Here is a 21,755-nt window from a genome sequence, read left to right on the forward strand (position 1 = left end):
CGTTATGAATTTCAATTTCTAATTATCGTAAAGTTAATTTCCGTCCTGTAAATATATTTTTACGAGTGCTATTCGTACAGGACGAGAGGAGTCTTCGTACGAGGAAAATACCGAGCGACGTCTGGATTGATCATATACTGTGAGTGGACTTTTATTATTTTCAAAGAATGATGCATGCATTTATTTAATCGATTCCGAGGTTATAATTTATTTATCGTATTACTTTCTCGAGGGGATGGTTATTTTCAGAAATGGTTTTGGATATTTGATTATTTGAAGATTTTATGGCGTGTGGGGTCACGTCATTGGTTTTGCTTATCTTACCTTATTTATTTATTTCCGATGTGATTTCCGGATTTATACTATTTATATTATATTTATACTCGGCGATTTGAGATTTTTATGAGATTTTCGAAATGAGATTTCGATGGAGTAAATCTTTATATTTATTTTCAACTTGAGATTATCTTGGCGTGTGGGACACGTCGTTGGAAATTCATTTACGAGAGATGGGGAAGCTTTATGTACTTATGGATTTACTTGGTTTTCGGGTTTTCTTTGCCATACTTTGGGTGACTTATCATTGCTAGCATTGATTTTCCGCCTTTGTGGCGTGCTGATGGGATCACCGTAGCCCTCCGCCTTTGTGGCGCAGGGTACTGTCTCTGTGACAGTAATTCTGTAGCCCGGTATCCTATCGCTACACTTAGTGGCGTAAGGGTATATTACGGGAGTAATGGGAGTATTTTAGCCTGGGAGGCTATCACCCGAGCCTGGGAGGCTCACTCGTATGGCTATCGTCTTCCCCTACTCACTTTACTACTTAAGCTAGCGGGGCTAGCTCGATTTTCGTTTAACCAGCGGGGCTGGTCTTATTTTTCCTTGAGTATCAGAGTTCCAACTTTTTCTTTTAAATCGTATGTGACTAGCGGGGCTAGTCGGTTTTCATGAGCGGAACTCCTCTTGTTTTATTTTCGTTAATCATTGCATGCATCGGGAATTTTTAAAAGAAATAAATGTGGGAAAGTATAAAATCCCTTTTGTTTGAAATTGTTTATTTTTGTCCACTCACGCTAACGTTTTTATGTACTTTCCCCTGGGCCCTTCGATTTCAAATGCCCAGTTTTCAGTGTTGCTGCTCGGCGTTCAGGAGTGAGCCATAGTGACCGCATCCGCTTCCGTCATCATATTTTGTAGGTTATCTATTTAGCCTACTGTACTCTATGTTAAATTTACGTTCTTAGATTGCTCTGATTACTATGGGATTTGTGACCCAGACTTGTATGGAATTTATATTTGAGGTCTACGACCTAACTTTGGAAATTGTAGTATCTAAATCTTGGAGTTTCTTAGACATGAAGTACTTGTTAAACTATTATTATTTTGGACTTGAGTTGGTTGAATGTTGGGAGCAGGGTGGCTCCAGGAGTTTGTGGTTGGATTATTAGAAGTGAAATTTGTTTTCCACAGGTTTTGGGTTGTCCATTTTTAAGGGAGGTTATGGTAAATCTTCTTTAAAAGTGGGTCCCGCGGGGCCACTTCGGATTCCAGGGTGGAATCCGGGGTGGGTCCTGTCAAGGTTCAAGTTGTTTTCCTTATTAACGATTTGATAGAAATCAAGGTGTGAGTTGCTTTCTATGGTACGTTTATGGTACAACTGATAGAATTCAAGGTGTGAGTTGTTTTCTATGTTTTATTGATAGAAATCAAGGTGTGAGTTGCTTTCTATGGGACGTTTATGGTACAACTAATAGAATTCAAGGTGCGAGTTGTTTTCTATGTTTTATTGATAGAAATCAAGGTGTGAGTTGCTTTCTATGGTACGTTTATGGTACAACTGATAGAATTCAAGGAGTGAGTTGTTTTCTATGTTTCGATTTGAAAGGAAATTAAAGTGTGAGTTATTCTCCTTTATTTCGTGTTTTAAGGAATCAAAGCATGAGTTGTTTTCCTCGTTTTGGCGTGAGTTGTGCATGTGTATTTTGAGTTACTCATACGGGCTTGCAAAAGCTTACCGGGTTTGTTGTGTGACAACCCGGTACACTATTCAAACGGTGTAGGGTTAATCCTGCAGGTTAGGATAATCGGGCTGAAGCTGAGGTAGCGCCCTTGCAGCTTTACGGTAGGAAGCCATTTTTATGACGTTACCGTTGATAAGGACTTCCGTTGTATAATTAACTCTGAGTAGCATTTACATTTTATTTTGTTGTTGACAATTTAATTCGTAAGCATTGTAATATATGACTCTATGGAGCGGGTCTATATTGATATAGTGGGTTCAGGACATCAATATGTACTTGGGTTAAAAGGGAAAAAGTTTCTAGGTATTTTGTATTGATGGCTGAACGTTCACGCATATGTAATTATGAGATTATATATCGATTTTCATGTGTGTAAAATCAGGGGCGTGACACTTGAGCTTATATAATGTACCATTCTATTATGCAGTTATGCATGTAATCAATTCGGAAAGGGTTTTTATCACCATTAGGGTCAAAACTTTCTTGCACCGGACAGAATGATACCCAACTTTCAAAAGTGATCAAAGAGGTACCGAGACCTATAAAAATTGATCAATTTCATAACCTACTTTCAAAAGTGATCAAAAAGGTACCTAGACTTATAAAAATTGATCAATTTCATACATCTGTCCATTTTCCATCACATCTCCGTTAAAACTAAGGGTATATACAACCTTCCACTAAATATTTAGTTGGAATGTCATATTATCCTCTAATTTTTTCTCTTTCTCTTTTTTTGTTCTCATTCTTCCTCATTCTTTTGCAATCTGCATATTGCATCTAGTCATCTACAACCAAACTATCCAAGCTTAATTCTTTTTTACTTGTGATTGCGTGACTTTAGTTCAATCATCTTCCTTATGCATATTCCATCTATAACCCAAGATTTTTTCTTGTTTATGTAAAAGTAGTTGGATCAATATGGTCTCGTCGCCGCCGATGACACCACAAAATTATAATTCAAATTCAAAAATTTTGCAAAATTGGAATCTGAAACTGAATACAGAGATGCATAGATTGATACGTGCAAAAGTATTCGCCAATTTAAACCTTGAAAAGAAACATTGTTAGTATAAAATAAGCAGGGATCGTTCAAACTGGGGATTGAGGGTACAACATGCAATCAACGAAATCAAAGAATCAAAGAACACATATCACATGAAATTTACAAGAACATATACAAGTTTACACAAAAATTAGAAGTTTACAAGTACAAGCATGCATCAAATTCGAACAACAAAGAACTAGAGAGAAAGCAACATACATTCTCACGAAATTAGAGAGCAACCAACACTACAAGCAACAAAATTCTATACACACACACACACACAATCCGAAATTTAGAGAGAAATACAACATAGAATGGGTTTTGGAAATCCTACTCCTACTTATATACATTTTACAAGTCATAGTCACATTAGAAATCCACATACAACAAGGATTACTAGTCATATTCTAATTAGGAAACCAAATACTAGTAGTAAACAAATTCTAAACCAAGTCAAACAAGGAATCCATGTACAAAAAATGAAAATACCTAGTGCTCTGCTAGGGTTGGGAGAGAGACGCTCGTGGCCTCTCTGTACCTTCCTCCATCGTCGATGGAGCAAATTTCTGGCACTGTTCTCGGTGCCGTTACCTTGGCTCACGACTTCCATCGTGCGTGCTTACCAGTTGCGGCAAGGATGCGTCCCGGCGGCGTCTTTCTGGTCCCATCCTCAATCTAATCGTGGTTGGTGGGGAAAAGCAAGGGTCGTGCCACCTTGCTGGGGTGGAAAGGCACCGGCTGTGAATCGTCTCCGACCGAGTCGGGCAAGGCTGAAAGTGGGTCTCTTGGATAGATCTGGTCCTGCGATGGTGCGGTGTACGGCATATGGTTGCTTGACCAAGAGTACTAATGCTGGGACGATGACGTATCGACGGCCGGAGTGGGCGTTTGGCTTCGGTGATGGCTTTTCTCCAGATCTGACCAGCGGGGCTTGGGTCTGGTGCAGAAGCTTTCCGGTCATCAATGGGCATCACCATAAGAGTGGTGAGACAGGCGGCAACGCCTTGATTAGTGCGAAAAGGTCCGGGACGAGGTACCTCCGGCGAGGTTTGGTGGCGCAGCGGCTGGGGTCGAGGACAAGGCAAGTCTGGGTGTCCAGAGAGATTTTAGGTGCCCACCTATGGATATGGACCTGGGCTCCTCTTGGTTTGGGCTTTTCAAGATGGGCCTTTGATTGGGTTCTGTCTTCTATTTGGATTCATATTTGGGGTCCAGGAGACTTCTTACGGATTCCTGTTTCTGCTATACTCTAGATTTGGAATTTTGGCTACCTAGGTAGAAGATTGCTCTCTACTCGTCGCATTAATTTTTGTGGAGTGGGTAAGGTCGGTCACACTACCGGCGGTTACCTTGATAGAAGGTTACCCTCTATTCGACGTATTTATATGCGTGGAAGTATGGTCGGCCATACTATTGGAACCGTTTTACATAGCCCGGACTCTGTCCTGGGCGTCATCAAATGCTTAATTGTATCCCTTCTTACTTTTGTTAGGTTTTATTTCCGATGCTTTATTGTATTTAGTATTTCCCTTATTAGTTTATATTTTGATGTAGTTTCTACATTTTTAAGTTGTAATTTTTCTTATGTTTATTATTAATAAAATGGTTGACTATTATTCTCAAAAAAAAAAAAAAGGAATCCATGTACAAAACTAATTCTAACTACTTTTCCTAAAAAACACCAAGAGAAACCCTAAAATTTAGCAATCCCTAAAAAACACAAAACAAATTCCTAAAAACCACCAAAACACCAAGGTAGTTTTTGGCCAAGAATTGATTCCTAAGCTATTATTTACGAATTAACAACATTATTTTCAGTTTATAACTTGATTATTTACGTTAACATGCATCCTAAAAAAAAACCTAAAACCGATTTACATATTTACACAAACAAGAAAACGCTAAAGAAAAGGGGGATTTTGAAGATCAAAGTATAAATTTTCAGAAAATAATAAAGAAAGAAAACATTTTATATATATAGGTGGCAAAAGAAGAATTTTCGAAAATAATTTGTCAAGAACCATTCAAGATCAATCCATTCATGCATTCCTTAATCTTTATTAATTACCATGGAGGGTTATCAACCAAGACACAAAGATCAATGCAACCAATGTCCCTTTTAACTTTCTTTCTTTAATCAATTGAATTAGCAAAGCACCAAGACAATCTATTTCAAAAAGTAGACATCACACAATCAAAGCAACTGCATTGAAAATCCGTTTTCAAATCATTAAGTTCAAGAAAGAATTGATAAACATGCAAATCCAAACACTCAAAGCAAGTCAATTCATCACATGCATAATCTGATTTTGACTCAAAGCAAGCCTTCACTACTTATTCGAATTAGGGTTTACAAAGCATAAAACCTACTTACTAGCAAATTACATGCAAGTCTTCCTATGCTTGCAACCACAAGAACGTTCCATATAATGAAGCACAAAATCAGATTATCACTCCAAGGTTTCGGCAATTAATTAAGAACAAGGACACACAAACACATCAAACATTGAAAAGAACATCAAAATTGTATTAAAAAAATCAGATTATTAACTCATAGTTTCGGTTTACACAACAGAAGTTCCAAAGCAGAAATTCTAACTACAAGACAAAACCGTGAGAATACATGGAAAATGTGGTATGAACAACCCTTGATCACGTCCCAAAGATCCAAAACAGCTCCAAGGTGGTGCACAAGTGATGATCACGGCTAGGCTCCTTGAAGATTGTGAAAAAAAACCTGAAAACTAGAGAGAACAAGTGAGAAACCGAAATTGTGGAGAAAATTGTTAACCTTGAGATGTCATAAACATTTTGCTTATATAGGAGGACATCCCAAAGTTCTCCCAATTCGTTCCCAACTTGATTCTCCAAGTTCGTGTTGATTCGGGATTTCCTTCTAATTTTCTGATTGGTTGACACATCCCTTGACCAATAAAATAAATCCACATCATCAAAGTGGCGTCACAATCCTAATCCGTGTCCTTCTAGCCTTTGTTGAAGTTGAGACGTGAAGAACCATGTAGAACCTTCATGAATATCACGACATTCTTCAATCCTTGTCCATTTCGGATTCCAACTCCATTTTCTTCTCAAAACCGAATCCAAAGTGTATTCTTCTTCATGTGCACGGCATGTGATCATTCAAGAGACTTCTAGACACTTTTTGGACATTCTATGGTTTCTCCTAGCTTCCACAGGACTCCTAGTACAAGTAGAAATCCATATACAATCAGGTTTCCTAGTTGAATACAAACTTCTTTCCCGAGATGCTTCTACACTCTTCTAGAACCTTCTTGAGTAATCCATATTCAACAGGTACTCCTTTTGTGATGCCCTGGAAATTCATATTTATTTTCCGAGGATTTTCCGGAATCTAAATTGTGGTTATTGAACCGTTTCGTGGCTCGTGGATGGAGCGGAAGTGTTTCGGGCGAATAATTAATTGAAGAATATGGTTTTAGGGGGGTTGCCAAAGGTTGACTTTTTATACGTTGGGATTCTCCAAAAACTTCCTTCACAAAAGTTGTAGAGCGCATCGATACGAGTTCGTGGACATGTGGAATATGAGAATCGGAGTTCGTATGAGAAAGTTATGACCATTGGAAGAAGTTTCCATTTTGGTATAAATAGGGAATTTCTGAAAAATCATTTCATATTTTCACTTTCATTTTCCGGAAAGCTTTCTTCTCTCTCGGCTGCACCTTCAGTATCTGAGTTTTTCGACTTACTCGACCCGGACCCGGCTGACCCGACCCGGCTTTTCCGGCAAACTGCGGCGGTCTCCGACGACGAAACTTTCCAGATAGGATCGTCTCCTCCTTCTGGTCGTCCCTGTGGTGTCCTCTAGCACCGATTCTCGGTGGTGGCGGCGGTAGAAGGAGGTGCAATTGGGTGTTTTCGGACCCGATCGGTTCTCCGATCTCCGACGTCGGCGGGGCTTCAAGTTGAGCTTGGGGAGCTCAGAGCAGCCTCCTTGGTCGATCCTTGGTGGTTGTTTGGATCGATTCACGTAAAACTTGGTTCAACTCAGATTGAATTACTGTTCACGGCTTGTGAGGTAGTTTTCGACCCTTTATGCTTGTTTTCTGACTTCGAGCTAGTTATGAAAGTTCACAAGCATGCTTAGATGAAGCTTTTTGATGTGGGAGTTTTGTGAAATATTGAGTTTTGCCCGGCGGCGGTGCGCCACAGTCTGTGGCGGCGTTCTCGCGGTGTTCTGGCCACTTAAGGAACTGTTTTTGGTATTATATATGTTCTACTCGTTGATACGAGCGTTTCGATATATAATATGAAAATTTTGGAGTTCGTATGGAATTGTTATGATTTTTGCAGTTTCATACCGATCGATTTATTCTATCCGTGAGGATTCGAGCGTCCGATCGACTTGTGGTTTGGTCACATCGATCGTGGACGTATTCCGGAGACTTTGGGAGGTCTCGGATGTGGTTTTTCCTCGATTGGCGCCATTTTGGGATTTTAGTTCAAAACAGGGTTTCGAACTTAAATCAAATGTGAATCGTTACTGATTTGAGATCATTGGTGAATAGGTGCTTCTAAAAGGTGAATTGGACAAGTTGTTGGTGAGAGTGTTAGTTCGGTTCTATATAGAAGACGCAGCGGGAGTTTCGAGGTGAGTAATCTCACGAAGTTCATTCACGAACGGGAATACCCTTATTGTTTTGAGAGTTATTTATTAACTGCAAACTATAGTTGGTATTAGTAGGCATTCCTGAGCGGATGACTACATATAGATATATATTTACGTGAAATATATATGTTTTGGTGGTTTGTGGATTTATGAAAACAATATGCATGAAATGATGCTTTTTATTGTTTTGGGTTGTGGCTTTTGGAAAACAAATGATTGATTTCGATTTGTTTTGAAAAGCGTTGAGATTTGGGAAAAAGCGTTAAGATTTGGGTATGAAAACAATAGGCATGAATTGATGCTCCTTATTGTTTTGTGTTATGGCTTTTTGGAAAACAATGATTATGGAAATGTTGATTTTGATTGTTTTCAAAACCGTTGCGATTTGTGTAACATTTTGGGTCCGGTGTGACTCCTTTGATGTTTTGCTCCAAAGGACAGTGCGGCCCGAGGATCGAAGGTCTATGACCTTGGGCAGAATATCAGGTAATCACGTCTTTGGCCGGACAAGTGGTTACGTTTTCAGTTAGAGCTCTAATCTGTCTGCCATATAGGTAATTCATGGGGTAACGGGAATTGGTTATTGATAACTCATGACATTACGTATTTTTAGGGAACAAGGTTTGAGTTGCTTCCTTATTAATGGTTTTTAAGGGGACAAGCTGCAAGTTGTTTTCCTTATTAACGATTTGATAGAAATCAAGGTGTGAGTTGCTTTTTATGGTACGATTATGGTACAACTGATAGAATTCAAGGTGTGAGTTGTTTTCTATGTTTTATTGATAGAAATCAAGGTGTGAGTTGCTTTCTATGGTACGCTTATGGTACATTTGATAGAATTCAAGGTGTGAGTTGTTTCTATGTTTTACTGATAGAAATCAAGGTGTGAGTTGCTTTCTATGGTACGATTTTGAAAGGAAATTAAAGTGTGAATTATTCTCCTTTATTTCGTGTTTTAAGGAATCAAAACGTGAGTTGTTTTCCTTATTTCTAGTGTGAGTTGTGTTAACTGTTTTGAGTTACTCATACGGGCTTGCAAAAGCTTACCGGGTTTGTTGTGTGACAACCCGGTACACTATTCAAACGATATAGGGGTTAATCCTGCAGATTAGGATAATCGGGGCTGAAACTGAGGTGGCGCCTTTGCAGCTTTACGATAGGAAGCCATTTTTATGACTTTACCGTTGATAGATTTTCCGTTGTAGTTAAACTCTGAGAAGCATTTACGTTTTACCTTGTTGTTGATAATTTAATTCGTAAGCTTATGTAATATATGACTCTGTGGAGCGGGTCAATATTGATATAGTAGGTTCAGGGCATTAATATGTGTGTAAATTAAAGGGAAAAAGTTTTCAAGTATTTGTTATTGATGACTGAACGTTCACGCATGTATAATTATGGGATTATATATCGATTTTTATTTGTTTAAAAATCAGGGGCGTGACACCTTGTCACACTAGGTTTCCTTATCTAAATAGAATTGGGTTTCCTTGTTCAAGTAGAACTCCTAGTCCAAGTCAGCTTCAAACTCATACTCCAACTAGGATTCCTTTTCCTAGTCAAACTGGGAGAACCTCCATTTCTTCATTTTCCTTTATTTCCAACGTCACTTAGTCATTTTTGGACTTTGAGACTCCATTTTACCGGTAAAAACATTAACTAAGTTAAATTGATCAAGTTAAAGAAAATAACTTGGCAAAATATAGGGTTTAATCATTATTAACGTCGCATTTTATGCTTCTATCACAGATGCAAAATCAAACCCATAAATTGAAGTGATTTGTGGTCAGAAGGATCATCAAACATCTATAACCCAATATTCTTCTTCTAGAGAATTAAAATCTTCCATTCAATTTCAATTCCACCATCTTAGAAACAAATAAGGTTGGGATGTTTCCCGCCTTCTGAAAAAAAAAATAAAGAAAAAGGAGGGGGAGAGAGAGAGGTAGATGATAGAAGAAAAAGAAGAGAATCAACAAAATAAAATAAAAACTAATTAAAAATTAGTTTTTTGTCAAAATACTATTATAACCCCCAAAAAACACCTCACATGCACCACACGTGATCAATTTTAACAGAGAAGTTATGAAAATTAAGCCAAGGTATCAAGTTGATTTGTTTTTAAAAGTTTAGGTATTATTTTGATTATTTTTGAAAGTTGGGTATCATTCTGTCCAGTGCAAAAGAGATTAGACACTGTTGGTGATAAAAACTCTTATAATAATGTCAGTGACCTTTTATCTCGAACCTGGACATGAAACCTTTTGTCTTGAACCTGGATAGGTTTTCATGGATTGTTGAGAAGAGATTACCTGCACGGTTTGTTTTGAAGGATCATGCCTCCAATACAGTGGTCTAGGTGCCGCCGATGACACCCTAAATTGTAATTCGAATTCAAAAGTTTTGCAGAATTGGAATCTGAAACTAAATACAGAGATACACCGATGCAAAATCAAACCCATAAATTGAAATGATTTGTGGTCAAAAGGGTCATCAAACATCTATAACCCAATATTATTCTTCTATAGAATTAAAATCTTCCATTCAATTTCAATTCCACCATCTTAGAAACAACTAAGGTTGGGATGTTTCCCACCTTCTGAAAAAATAATGAAAAAGGGAGAGAGACAGAGAGGTGGACGATAGAAGAAGGAGAGAATCAACAAAGAAAATGAAAATTTTGTACAAGTTATACCTTTCATCACCATTTTGTGGAAAATCGTTAGCGCCTGACCCTGAGATGTGGATCATCCAAGGCACATTAGCATGGCATACTTCTCCTGTTTGATTAAAATAAAAACTAACTAAAAATTAGTTTTTTGTGAAAATACTATTATAACCCCAAAAAACAACTCACATGCACCGCATGTGATCAATTTTAACAGAGATGTGACGAAAAATAAGCCGAGGTATCAAGTTGATTTGTTTTTAAAAGTTTAGGTATTATTTTGATCACTTTTTAAAGTTGAGTATCATTTTGTCCGGTGCAAAAAAGTTTAGACACCATTTGTGATAAAAACTCTTATGAAAATGTCAGTGACATTTTATCTTGAACCTTGACGTGAAACCTTTTGTCTTGAACTTGGATAGGTTTTCATGGATTGTTGAGAAGAGATTACCTGCACAGTTTGTTTTGAAGGATCATGAGACTTGTGACGTTTGTGCTTACCTGCTGGATTGTCCTTGATATAGAACAACATGACTGAGACTAATCAGACTTCATATGGCAATGGAAAATTCTGAATAAGTGAGATGGGATTCGTTAATGTCTAAGATTGGGCGGTAGCCTAATCTTGGTTAATGCGGGTCCAGTGGGCGGACCACTACTCGTGGTATTCTCGGAGCTTCCGCTATCTGTCAAGTAAAATACAAAGTAGCGTCAGAGGGAGACCGCGCTGGGCGGTCTTCTTTTCTCTGATGCCTAAGTTAGCCAATATATTTATGTTGACAGTATAATAGTAGGTAAGTAGTAAATGTGTAATTAATGAGGAGAGAGGAGTGAACTTTTTATAGGTGGGGAAGAGGCTGACCTCTTCCTTGTTTTCGATGTGGGACTGATATGCTTCAATTCCCAGTTTCTAGAGCTTTTGATGCTGTTTAGAGCGGCGCGTGGCGGCGCGTCAGCGGTGATCTGGGGGTGAGCCTAGGCTCAAGTAGTAGCCTGCTTGGCTGTGTTTCCGTAAGTCACACCATTGGTGGTAATTAGTACCACCGGCAGTATCATGAGCATGGCTCATTATAGCTAATTATGCTTTGGCAAATGCTCATGTAAGTGCAAGTCCCCCAAGTCCCCAATCAAGGAGGGCAATCTTGGTGGGGGAGTTGCCTAGTGGTTCGAAGCGTTACTTCTGCTAGGCTTGCAACAGCATAATTAGTGTCAGTGCGTTGTCAACCATGGATTTACTAAGCGAATGCTTTATACCTTTTCGGGTGGGCCCTTGGTAGGCCCCCCAGGGAGTTCCCCACTCCCCGACTAAGATGGGCGTCCGTTTGGCCTAAATATTATTTGATGAGGGGGATCTGTACTGAACAGAAGGTGTTGGGTAGCGAGCCCAATCTTTGATATCCAAGTGTCGGGGGTCAACGTGCCTAAGCAGGGCCGTCAAAGTCTGTTGATATGTCCCCTTACTTGGCCCGGAGGGACGTAGCTTGACTACAACGCCGCGTGGCGGTCGTTGTCTTCATGAGGAGTTGCCTCGGGAATCTCCGTTGGCCGAAGTCCCTCTGCTAATAAAAAGAGGTAAGAAGCGTCGCAGGGACCTTCTGGCTTGAAGCTCAGTATGTGGTGTTACGCTCAGTGAAGAATGTTGCAAGATGAAGTGAGACATTCAGCTAGCTTGAAACTCGGGGAGCGGTGTTACGCTCAGCGGAGACTGTCACTTGCAAGATGAAAAGGGAGAAGTTCCGCTAGCGGTGTTGTGCTTAGCAGAGACTCGCTTGCAAGATGAAAGGGAGGAGTCCCGCTAGAGGTGTTGCGCTTAGCGGAGACTGTTGTGACGATTGGTATGTTTGCCCTTTTGACGGTTACTTCGGATAGACGCTTCGTCTGACAGCTCCCTACACGTGACCATCATGCATTGGGTTGGCGTGTGGGTGTACGTCGCCTCAGCACGCCCGTCTCTTAGCCATTAATGTGAGTAATGATCGATTTTGTAACCGAGGCGTCGCCTCGGTTAATCCGAAGAGTAAGTGCGATCGTGGGGCACGTGTATGGCTGTCGTTTGATGTCATTTTTTAGCGGACGGTTTAGATGTGTTTGATGTTGACATAAAAGAGGGGGAACTTAGCGAGATTTGACACTTTTGCGAAAACTTCAAACTTGAGTTGTCTTCTTCAAGCCTTGTTCTACGAGAATCTGAAGGAGTGAGTGTTGTAGTTGAACACTGGGGCATTGATTTTTCTGTTGAGAGTACAATCCTAGCATCTAAAGCAGGAATTCTCCTAGCGCAGACGTTCAAATATTTCAGGTTGGTGTTTTAGATTCTTGCCTTTGTTTTGTCGTTTTGGACCTCTGAAGCCATTTGCGTGTGACTACGTTCTTGCTCTTCGTCATGATAATGTGTTTTAAGGGTCTAGAAATGCTTGTGGGTAGATGTTGGCCTTTTTGGCATAGTGCTAATGGTTTTGATTTTTCTAGATGATCGAAGGGTTTTAGGGGGGGGGGGGGATATGTGGTTCTTGTTTTGGTATTTTCTGGGTTTTCTTTAAAGTTATGTGCTTGGTGTTCTTAGGTAGAAACTGACATAGGCGTAGTTTAGATCCCTTTGGAACTAACTGATTTGTTAGGGTGTTTGTGATGGCTAATGTCGTAGAGATCTCGAGCAGTGAGGATTCTGGGTCTGACATGTCACTCAGCAGTTCAGATAGGGTTTTATTGACTCGTTGCGTCCTTCTGCCCCTGCAGGAACCTCACTGTCCAATTCGCTAGACATTGAACCGTTGCAAACGATATACCCGACAATGGCTAAGGGACCACTGGAGTCCTCTGCGTCGGCCGGGGAAGACACGGCGGCTAGCCAACGGTAAGGGGAGCGGTTGGCTAGTCACGGCGCGGCCAGCGGTTCACATGAGGAGGGTGACAACGCCGCTGATGAGAACGTTGTCGTGTCGACATGGAAGCTATCGGACGGAACGCTGGTGGACGAAGCCGTTGGACCGATGTCCCAAGTGACGATCAACCGGATAAAGATGGTATTTAAACTTCCCGAGGAAACGAAGCTAAGGGCGCTGTTGAGGAACGAGCCCGCATCATCCCTGCCAACGGGGTACGCGGCTGTGTTCTGTCAAGGGGTTTGGTTTCCGCTGTTGCCGAATCTCCAAATAGTGCTATGCGAGTTCGACCTCGCCTTTAGGCAGATATGCCCCAATATGTGGAAGTTGTTGATGGCGTTGAACGCGCTATGGAGGATGTCCGGATGTGAAGGTCCGACGATGGCCAAGGTGTTGCACTTCTACGAGTTGGCGTATGTGAGAAGGAAAGGGTGCAACGGCCAAGTGAACCTGAGTCGGCGTACCGAGGCGTCGCGGTTAGTTGAGAATCCGCCGGACTCCATGTCCTTCTAGCGGGCAACTTATAGCGTCGTGATCGACGACTAGGAATATGACGCGGGTTTGAACCCACAGGGACCGACGCATAGGATGAAGTCAAAGTTTCAACCCATTCGAGGTTGCCGTTGTTTGCCTTGCTTTTTTACCTTTCGTTGTTTCGATATATGCAGGTCTAACGCTTTTCCTCTTCTTAGTGTGTGTAGCGGGGTTGCGCTTTGTGTTGACGCCGGAGGAGGAGTGTCGTATGGCAAGGATCAAAGGTTCCTGGGAAATCAGCATCTTCTCGACCTGCGACTACTAACTGGTTAGGAGTTCCTAGCAGAGTTGAACCTAACTCGCATTCTAGGTAGTTATTGTTGAATATTCTTCGCTGCTTCACTATTTTTCATGTTGGGTTAACTTGACGTGGGTTTTGCAGATCCGGTGCCTGGCAATAAACTAAGTCGCGCGGTGTTCAAGAAATCGATAGATAATGCCGGATTGAACAACTACTTGGAGGGTATGTTTGCGGCAACGCTGAAGGCAAAAATGACTACAGTCGACCCGGAGACAAAGGAGGTCCGACCGACCAAGAGGTTGTGCTGGAGATGCCTCACTACTCCCATCTCCCTCCCGTCGGGGAAACAGATGTGCGGCCGATCGTCTCCCAAACTGAGGGTCCCGTGGATGAGGGTCGGCGCCATGAGAAGGCTGTGGAGAGGCCTGCCAGATCAATCAGTATGGCGCAGAAGGAAAAAGTTGTGCCACAAGGAAATTCTGGCAGTGGCGAGGCCGTTACCAGAGGCAGCCTAGAGCTTCATGTGTCGGCTGGAGCGGCTGTCCCTGTTGCCGTCCCGACTGCCCCCCTACAGAAGAAGAGGCGGCAGAATGACGCTGAGGACAAAGAGGGAGAGGTGGATAATATGCCGCTCTCCATGCGCCAACAGCAAAAGACGGCGAGGAAGGACAGGAAGGCTGTGGCTGCCAACATCGGCGGGGAGGCGCCCACCGACGATCTTAACTCCTTCACCTCGTACGCTGAATTTCTTACCAGCAGCGAGCGGGAACTGCTCTTCTGCATATGTGAGCAGTTAGGATTTGGTGTCATGGATGGCACCATATGGGACACTCCGCTGCAACGTTCGCCATTTAGCTCGGCCTTTGGCCACCTTACCGTTGGGCTGAATGAGCTATTTCTGGTGGTCTCCAAACCATCCGCCGCTGAGGAGGAACTCCGCACCGAGGTTGACGGTCTGAAGCAGGAGCTGGCGGCTGTGAAGAAGCAGTTCCAAGAGTGCGAGCAACAACTCTCAAAGGCTGAGGTGGATTTGTTTGACGCCCAGGAAAAGCTGGATGTTGCCGTTGGTCGAGACGTCCAGCACAATGCTGAAGTGGCTAAGCTGCAGTAAGAGATTGCCCATGTCCAAGAGCAGTTGTCGGCCAAGGCTAAAAGGCTGGATAACGTTAAGCAGGAGTCCACCGCTCGCTCAGAGGAGATAAAGCACCTACAGCTTCGAGCTGAGGTTGGGAAGCGGAGAAAGAGGCGTTGGCTGCTGCTGTCGTCGAAGCCTTCAAGTTGTCAAAGGAGTTCAAAGATGCACTGACGCAAGCTTGCATAGCGGGTGCCACCGCCAACTTCGAGAAGCTTAATGCCAAGGGGCTGATTGATTGGAAGAAGGCTACGTAGATGCAATCGGTCAAGCGAAGGACCCCAGCAATCGCCCATGCCAACGGCCTCCAATGCGTCTCACGTCCCCTTCATGGCGGCCAATACCCGTGAAGGTGGGATAATGATTACGCCAAGTCCCACCGCTCCTGGCTCATTTCAGACCTGTCGCTCGATTGGGCAACCGACGCAGGTGGACGGTGGCCTTATTGTAGCCCCGCAAGGAAAGTATCAGGAGACTTACGGCTTTTTATTTTGTTTGGTCGCGGAGGCGTTTCACAAATCGTAACATAATTATTGGTTTTTTAATGAAGTGAAACTATTTCTTTCTTGCATTTTGACCAAGTGTTGGATTGCCGCTAAAGATATGTTGGCGTTGTTTGGATATTTGTGTGCCGCTAGAATTTTGACTTAGGCTTTTCTTAATCAATGAAACATTAAACGAATTAAAATTGTTCCAAGTGCATGATGTAGCGGACGTCGTCCGTCGAATGTTGTTGGCGTTGCCAGTTAACTTTTAATTTGTGCTGGACTTGGTGACAATGGTTTGAATAATTCCTCGTTTCATTGATAGCTGACAGATCAGCGTTCACAAAAGCGGGGTTGCACCCGTTGGGTAGCTTCCCTTAGCTAAATATTGAACAAAAATTTAGCTAAGTCAAGATGCTCTTGGGTAGCGGCATGACTATTTGTAATAATACAGAAGGTGTTCGGTATTCCATGGGTGCGTTGTTAGAGACATCATTGAGTATGAAAGTGTGTGCAAATTTGTGTATGATGTTCCTTACTTCCAAGTGTAGAAGGTCAAGTTTTAGTAAGGGAAAGTGTAGAGTATCGTACCCAAGGGATTGGGGGAAACTCCACCCTAGCTATATTACCGCAAGAGAGCCTAGAAAAAAAATATGCAATCTACCTTTTTACAAAGTCACAACCTTAGCCCTTTGGAAGCTAAAGATCATGAGGATGGTATTAACAATTATGGTAGTGAACGGCTTGATTGATTTTAATTTTTATGCGAACAAATTAAAAGTACACAAAAATAAAGTATGCAAATAAAAATAGAGATTTTGATATAAGAGAGAAATAGAGGCTTAGGCATCACACCTAGCCTTACTCATGCACACAATATAACCCAAATTTAATTTAACAACATGTTTTGATAAATTTCCCCTTAGTGCTTTGATGAAGCTACCAAGAAACCAACTAGTCATGCAATTTTAACAATCTCTTCCGAAGCAAAGCTAAATTACACAACCTTTATACCATTCAAATCTTCCGGATTATAAATGGCCTATGGTGCCATGAGCCAAAATTCTTCCGGAATCTAAACTCACAACATCATGCTTTATTTTAAAGGTAAGAAATTCAAGCAACTTAGTTCTTCCCGTAGGAATAAGCTAAGCCACCACCTATTTGGCTACACATGCTCAAGGAATCAAGAGTTTATCAAGTTCATGTTTCCGATTCATTAACTTCCTAAAGCATGCTTCTAGGTGATAAATCTATGAACACACTTAGGATACATTAAAGTATAGTAGCCAAAAGATTCAAAACATGCATAACATCAAAGAACATAAAGATTACATTGTTTTGTGCACAAGTAAGCCCTAGCCCCAAATTCAATTACTCACAACTCCTATTTACACAACTACAAGCCATAAACATCATAAATAACAAATAAAAGAGAGCAAAGAGTGGAGAACAAGTGATTTACCCACGGGTTTGACTCTTTTTGGAGCCAAACCAATAGAACAAGATGTCTCCCTTGTCTCCTAGATGCTATATGAGAAGAGAAAAGCTTCAAAGTATAGGGATTTCGGTTTCTAGAACCCAAATCACTATACAAATCCACAAAATCTCAAGAACAAAGTAAGAACAAGGCTTGAATGTGTGAGAAACAAGAGAAGTGATTGATCAAAGTGTGTAGAAACTTCGGTTTTAGTGAAACCCAAGTGGCTACACACCTCTCTCTTACACAAAATCAAAGAACTATGAACTAGCTATGAAAAACTAGAGAGAAACTATGCTAGAACTAGAGAAAAGAGAGATTTTGATGTTGCAAAGTGAGAGAGTAAAAGGGTGAACGGTTTTGGGGAGAGAAAATGGGCTATTTAAAGGCCAAGGCAATTCAAATCAAGGGTGGAGATCAAAAGGAATGAAGGGCTAGATGTGATTGACAAATGTGTAAGCACAAAATGTGGATCTAGTTTTTAACTCCACATAGAAATGACCTAGAAAGCCCATAGATATTTTGGTGGAGGAGAAAAAGTAAGGGTAGAAGGGTCATAGTGTAGGGGAACAAGGTAATAAATAGGAGACAAAGGTGTAAGGTGTAAGAATTGGATCACTTGTCATCTTTCAACTTTCGAATTTCAAAATAACCTAGACCTAAAGTCTTCTCACCTAAAGTCTCTAACCGTAATCAGCTCTTTCCTGTACTTCACCCATGTTCTTGGCCAGCCAACTCGGCCGGAAAAGTCGGGAATCCGGCGTTGACCACCGTTTGTGCATTTTCTTCTCCTTTCTTCCTTCAATTGAATCTCCACCGAAGGTTCCGAATTGGCCTTTGACTTCTTCATACCAAATGTTCCTCCATGAGTTTAGAACATCCAGGTAAAATTTCAGAGCTTAGTTCGCCGTGGTTTGGCCGGAAATACTGCCGGAAGACGTACAGGTCCAGTTTTGCAGTTTTCATCTTTTAGTCAGAAATTTGTGCCTATCTTTTGAAGCCCTTCCACTCCGAACTAGCTCTTTCACTCTTCATAATAAATGATCGTTAGGATGTTTAGAATGGATCTGGAAAGTTTCAACTCATTTGAAGTTCATTTGGTTGGCCTGCCGCTGCTCCTTCCTTGCCTAGCTTGGTTTCTCCTAGCCGGAGTGGGAAAATGTGCTAAAGTTGATTTTTTAGTGCATTTCCAAGCTTCTCCATCATTTCCTAGCATGATAAGGAAAACATAATAAATAAATATAAATAAACACAAAGGTTAAGTAAAAGTGCAAGATTTGGGGAATAATTAGTAGGTAATTATGGACCTAACAAAATACCTCACACTTACACTTTGCTTGTCCTCAAGCAAAAACATAAATTAAACTAGCATGAACAAACTAAAAGTCTCACTTGCATTCATGATGAGTTTAACCATTTTCCCTCAGAGAACCATGACTTAGTGATTTGACTTTCAATTGAGCAAGTTTAGAAACCAAATTTTCAAAATGCAAAGCTAATAATTGGATTTGGAAAGTCGTGCTCAACATAATATATTGAATGCATATGCCATGTGTGCCACCGTAAATGATTCACATGAGATTACCTTGAACCGCATTTGTCTAACCATCAAACTCACATGGATATCACTCATTTTCACTCAAGTGTTTAATGGTTAGTGTTTGCACTCAAAAACAATTCAATTGACATGGTTTCCATAGGCTTGCTCTTCCATCTTTTCTCCACATGATCATTGCATGAGTTCTCTTGGATCACAAGGTCTTTTATTTAGGTTGTAATGGGGCTTAGGTGAGGGGTTAAAGAAATGAAGGGAAAGGTAAGTACAAATTCTAAGCCTCCTAGTAAGCAATTCTCTTGTTGAGTACCTTTTTCTCTTGGCTCTAAATGCTTTGTAAAACCTCCTTTTCTTTTCCACAAACCCAAAAATTAAAGGACTCCAAAAAACTATTATTCCCCTTTTTGTACAACCCACACTCTTTTTGTATTTTTTTTGTATATATATTTTTTTACTCACTATTTTTGCATAACACTTTATTTATTTATTTATTTATTTTTTATTTTGGCTACAACCCATAGCTCACACAAACAAATATTCTACCTCACCTCACACTTATTCTTTTGTAATATCCTCCAACCCATTTACAAGCACCAAACTAATAATAGGACTCACATTGCTTATCACTTGTCTTAGAAAGGTCATAAAAGTGTTTAAGTTTTTAAAAGGTAGACATTTGTGGTGGTAAAGAAATGAAAAGGCTAACACATATTTACAAAGGCTCAAATTGGCTAACTAATGGATTTTTAACATTAAGGACAAAAGCTATTTGGCCATGGTGGATTCCTAATGCCTTGGTCTTCCCAAATAACAACTCATGCTTGATATAAAGTCTCGAAAGATTGGAGCAAGTTCTAGATTACACGCACAATGAATTGATCACACAATGAAAGAATTAGTGCATTTTGACTATGTATGCACTCTTTTAGGCTCAAAAGCTCACATAATTAGGCATAGATAGTTCCAACAAATTTAGTCCTCATCTTTCCCACATGAATGCATCTAAAATGACATAGGCAATATGAGTGTGAATGCATGTGAGCACAAAACGCCAAGTCCATTTATTAAATAAGCATTGATCTTCAATCGCTAAACATGATCAAAATCAATCAATCCAATTAGACATAAGTTCGCTCTCATCCTCAGGGGTTATTTCGGTTTAGGAACCACGCAAGCAAGCCAAAATCTTTTTGTATTTTTCAAAAAATTTCAATTTTTATGGATTTTTCAATAAGAAAATGAAAAGAAAATAAAGGATTAGGAATGAAATTACTTAGCCTTACACCTCACACTTAAATCACACATTGTCCTCAATGTGCCGTTATGAACAATTGTGAAACTCGTGTGAAGCTTAAGACCAAATAAAACTTTCTAATGATAGTCGACACAATTTGTTAACAATTGACAATGGCCAAACAAGCACCTCACACTTAAAACATCATATAGTCCTTAATGTATAATGAAGCTATTAAGATCCTATCAACATTTTGGGGAGCATGCATCATAGAGGCCAAGACTATCATCAAAACAATTAAATTAATTACATGGCAAGAGAATAAGGGTAGCCACCTCACACTTGAACTTTGGATAATCCTTTCAATAAAAGCTAAATCTTTTATGTCTTATCCTTTGACCAAGGGTGAAATATCTATCCAAACCTCTTGAAGCCACAAATTTATTAACATAAAAACACACAAACACAACTAATCATGCTTAGGAAAGATAAAAGTGAGAGATTAGAAAGTGCAAACTCTTTGAAGATCCCCGTTTTAGCTCCATAATGCAAATAGATGATAACCAAACAAGGCCAAGTTAGGCACTTGCCATCTATTAAGCTCCATGCATATAGAACCAAAGGAACTTGGAGCCTCACATTTAGACTTGAGCACACTAACCATGCTCTCGGCCACTTCACCCTTCCAAACTCTCAAGCTTCATCTTAGTTTATTTTGTCTTTATTTTGGAGTCCGCCAATCCGGGTTTAAGTTTAAGGACATTAACAAGGTCCATAGTGCTTCCTCAAATGGATGGAGGATCCGCAAAGAACTTCACCTCCTCATCAGTATCCTTAGGTGCACTTCCCAAGTAGGGCTTGACTCGATGCCCATTCACCTTAAAGGTATTACCATTCCTCAAGTTCTTCAAAGTCACCGCTCCATGTGGGAATACTTCAATGAGCTCAAATGGTCCAATCCATCTTGATCTTAGCTTGCCCGGAAACCATTTCAATCTTGAGTTGTAGAGAAGAACAAATTGACCCATTTCCAAGTGCTTGGTCTTGAGTTTTTGGTCATGGAAGGCTTTTGTTCTTTCTTTGTACAACTTTGCATTTTTCATAAGCCTCCATTCTAATCTCATCTAGCTCACAAAGATCAAGCTTTCTCTTCTCACCACACTTATTCATCTCAAAATTCAAAAACTTGATAGCCCAATATGCCTTGTGCTCTAATTCAACCGGTAAATGGCATGCTTTCCCATAAACAAGACGGTAAGGAGACATACCAATGGGAGTCTTGAAAGCGGTCCGATAGGGCCACAAGGTATCATCCAATTTGTTAGCCCAATCCTTCCTTGTGGTGGACACTACTTTCTCTAGAATGCCCTTTATCTCGTGGTTAGAGATCTCGACTTGACCGCTTGTTTGAGGGTGGTAAGGAATGGATATTTTGTGCTTCACCCATACTTCTTCAATAGTGCCGTAAACGGTTTGTTCACAAAATGAGTGCCTCCATCGCTAATGATAGCTCTAGGTGTGCCAAATCTTGTCAAGATGTGCTCTTTAAGGAACTTTAACACCACCTTGTGATCGTTAGTTCTTGTGGCTTCGGCCTCCACCCACTCGCTAACATAATCAACCGCCACTAGAATGTATGAGTTGCCATTGGAGCTAGGAAATGGACCCATGAAGTCAATGCCCCAAACATCAAACAACTCAACTTCAAAGATATTGTTCAAAGGCATTTGGTCCCTTGATGAGAGATTCCCAACTCGTTGACATCGATCACACAAAGACACATACTCATGAGCATCTTTAAATAGGGAAGGCCACCAAAATCCACAA

The 21,755-nt window shown here is 40.7% G+C and overlaps 1 protein-coding gene across 1 annotated transcript; it reads right to left on the reverse strand.

Moving 5' to 3' along the window:
* Positions 1 to 20,713: 20,713 nt before the first annotated feature.
* Positions 20,714 to 21,052, reverse strand: LOC112177877. The gene has a single exon (XM_024316118.1). The coding sequence runs from the start codon at positions 21,050 to 21,052 to the stop codon at positions 20,714 to 20,716; it is 339 nt and encodes a 112-aa protein (XP_024171886.1).
* Positions 21,053 to 21,755: the final 703 nt, after the last annotated feature.

The sequence above is a fragment of the Rosa chinensis genome, chromosome 7, assembly GCF_002994745.2.
Source record: "Rosa chinensis cultivar Old Blush chromosome 7, RchiOBHm-V2, whole genome shotgun sequence".
NCBI classification, from domain to species: Eukaryota; Viridiplantae; Streptophyta; class Magnoliopsida; order Rosales; family Rosaceae; genus Rosa; species Rosa chinensis.

Bases quoted from the DNA above. Each gene is read 5' to 3' on its own strand.
- LOC112177877 (XM_024316118.1), bottom strand. From the start codon at position 21,052: ATGAGATTAGAATGGAGGCTTATGAAAAATGCAAAGTTGTACAAAGAA.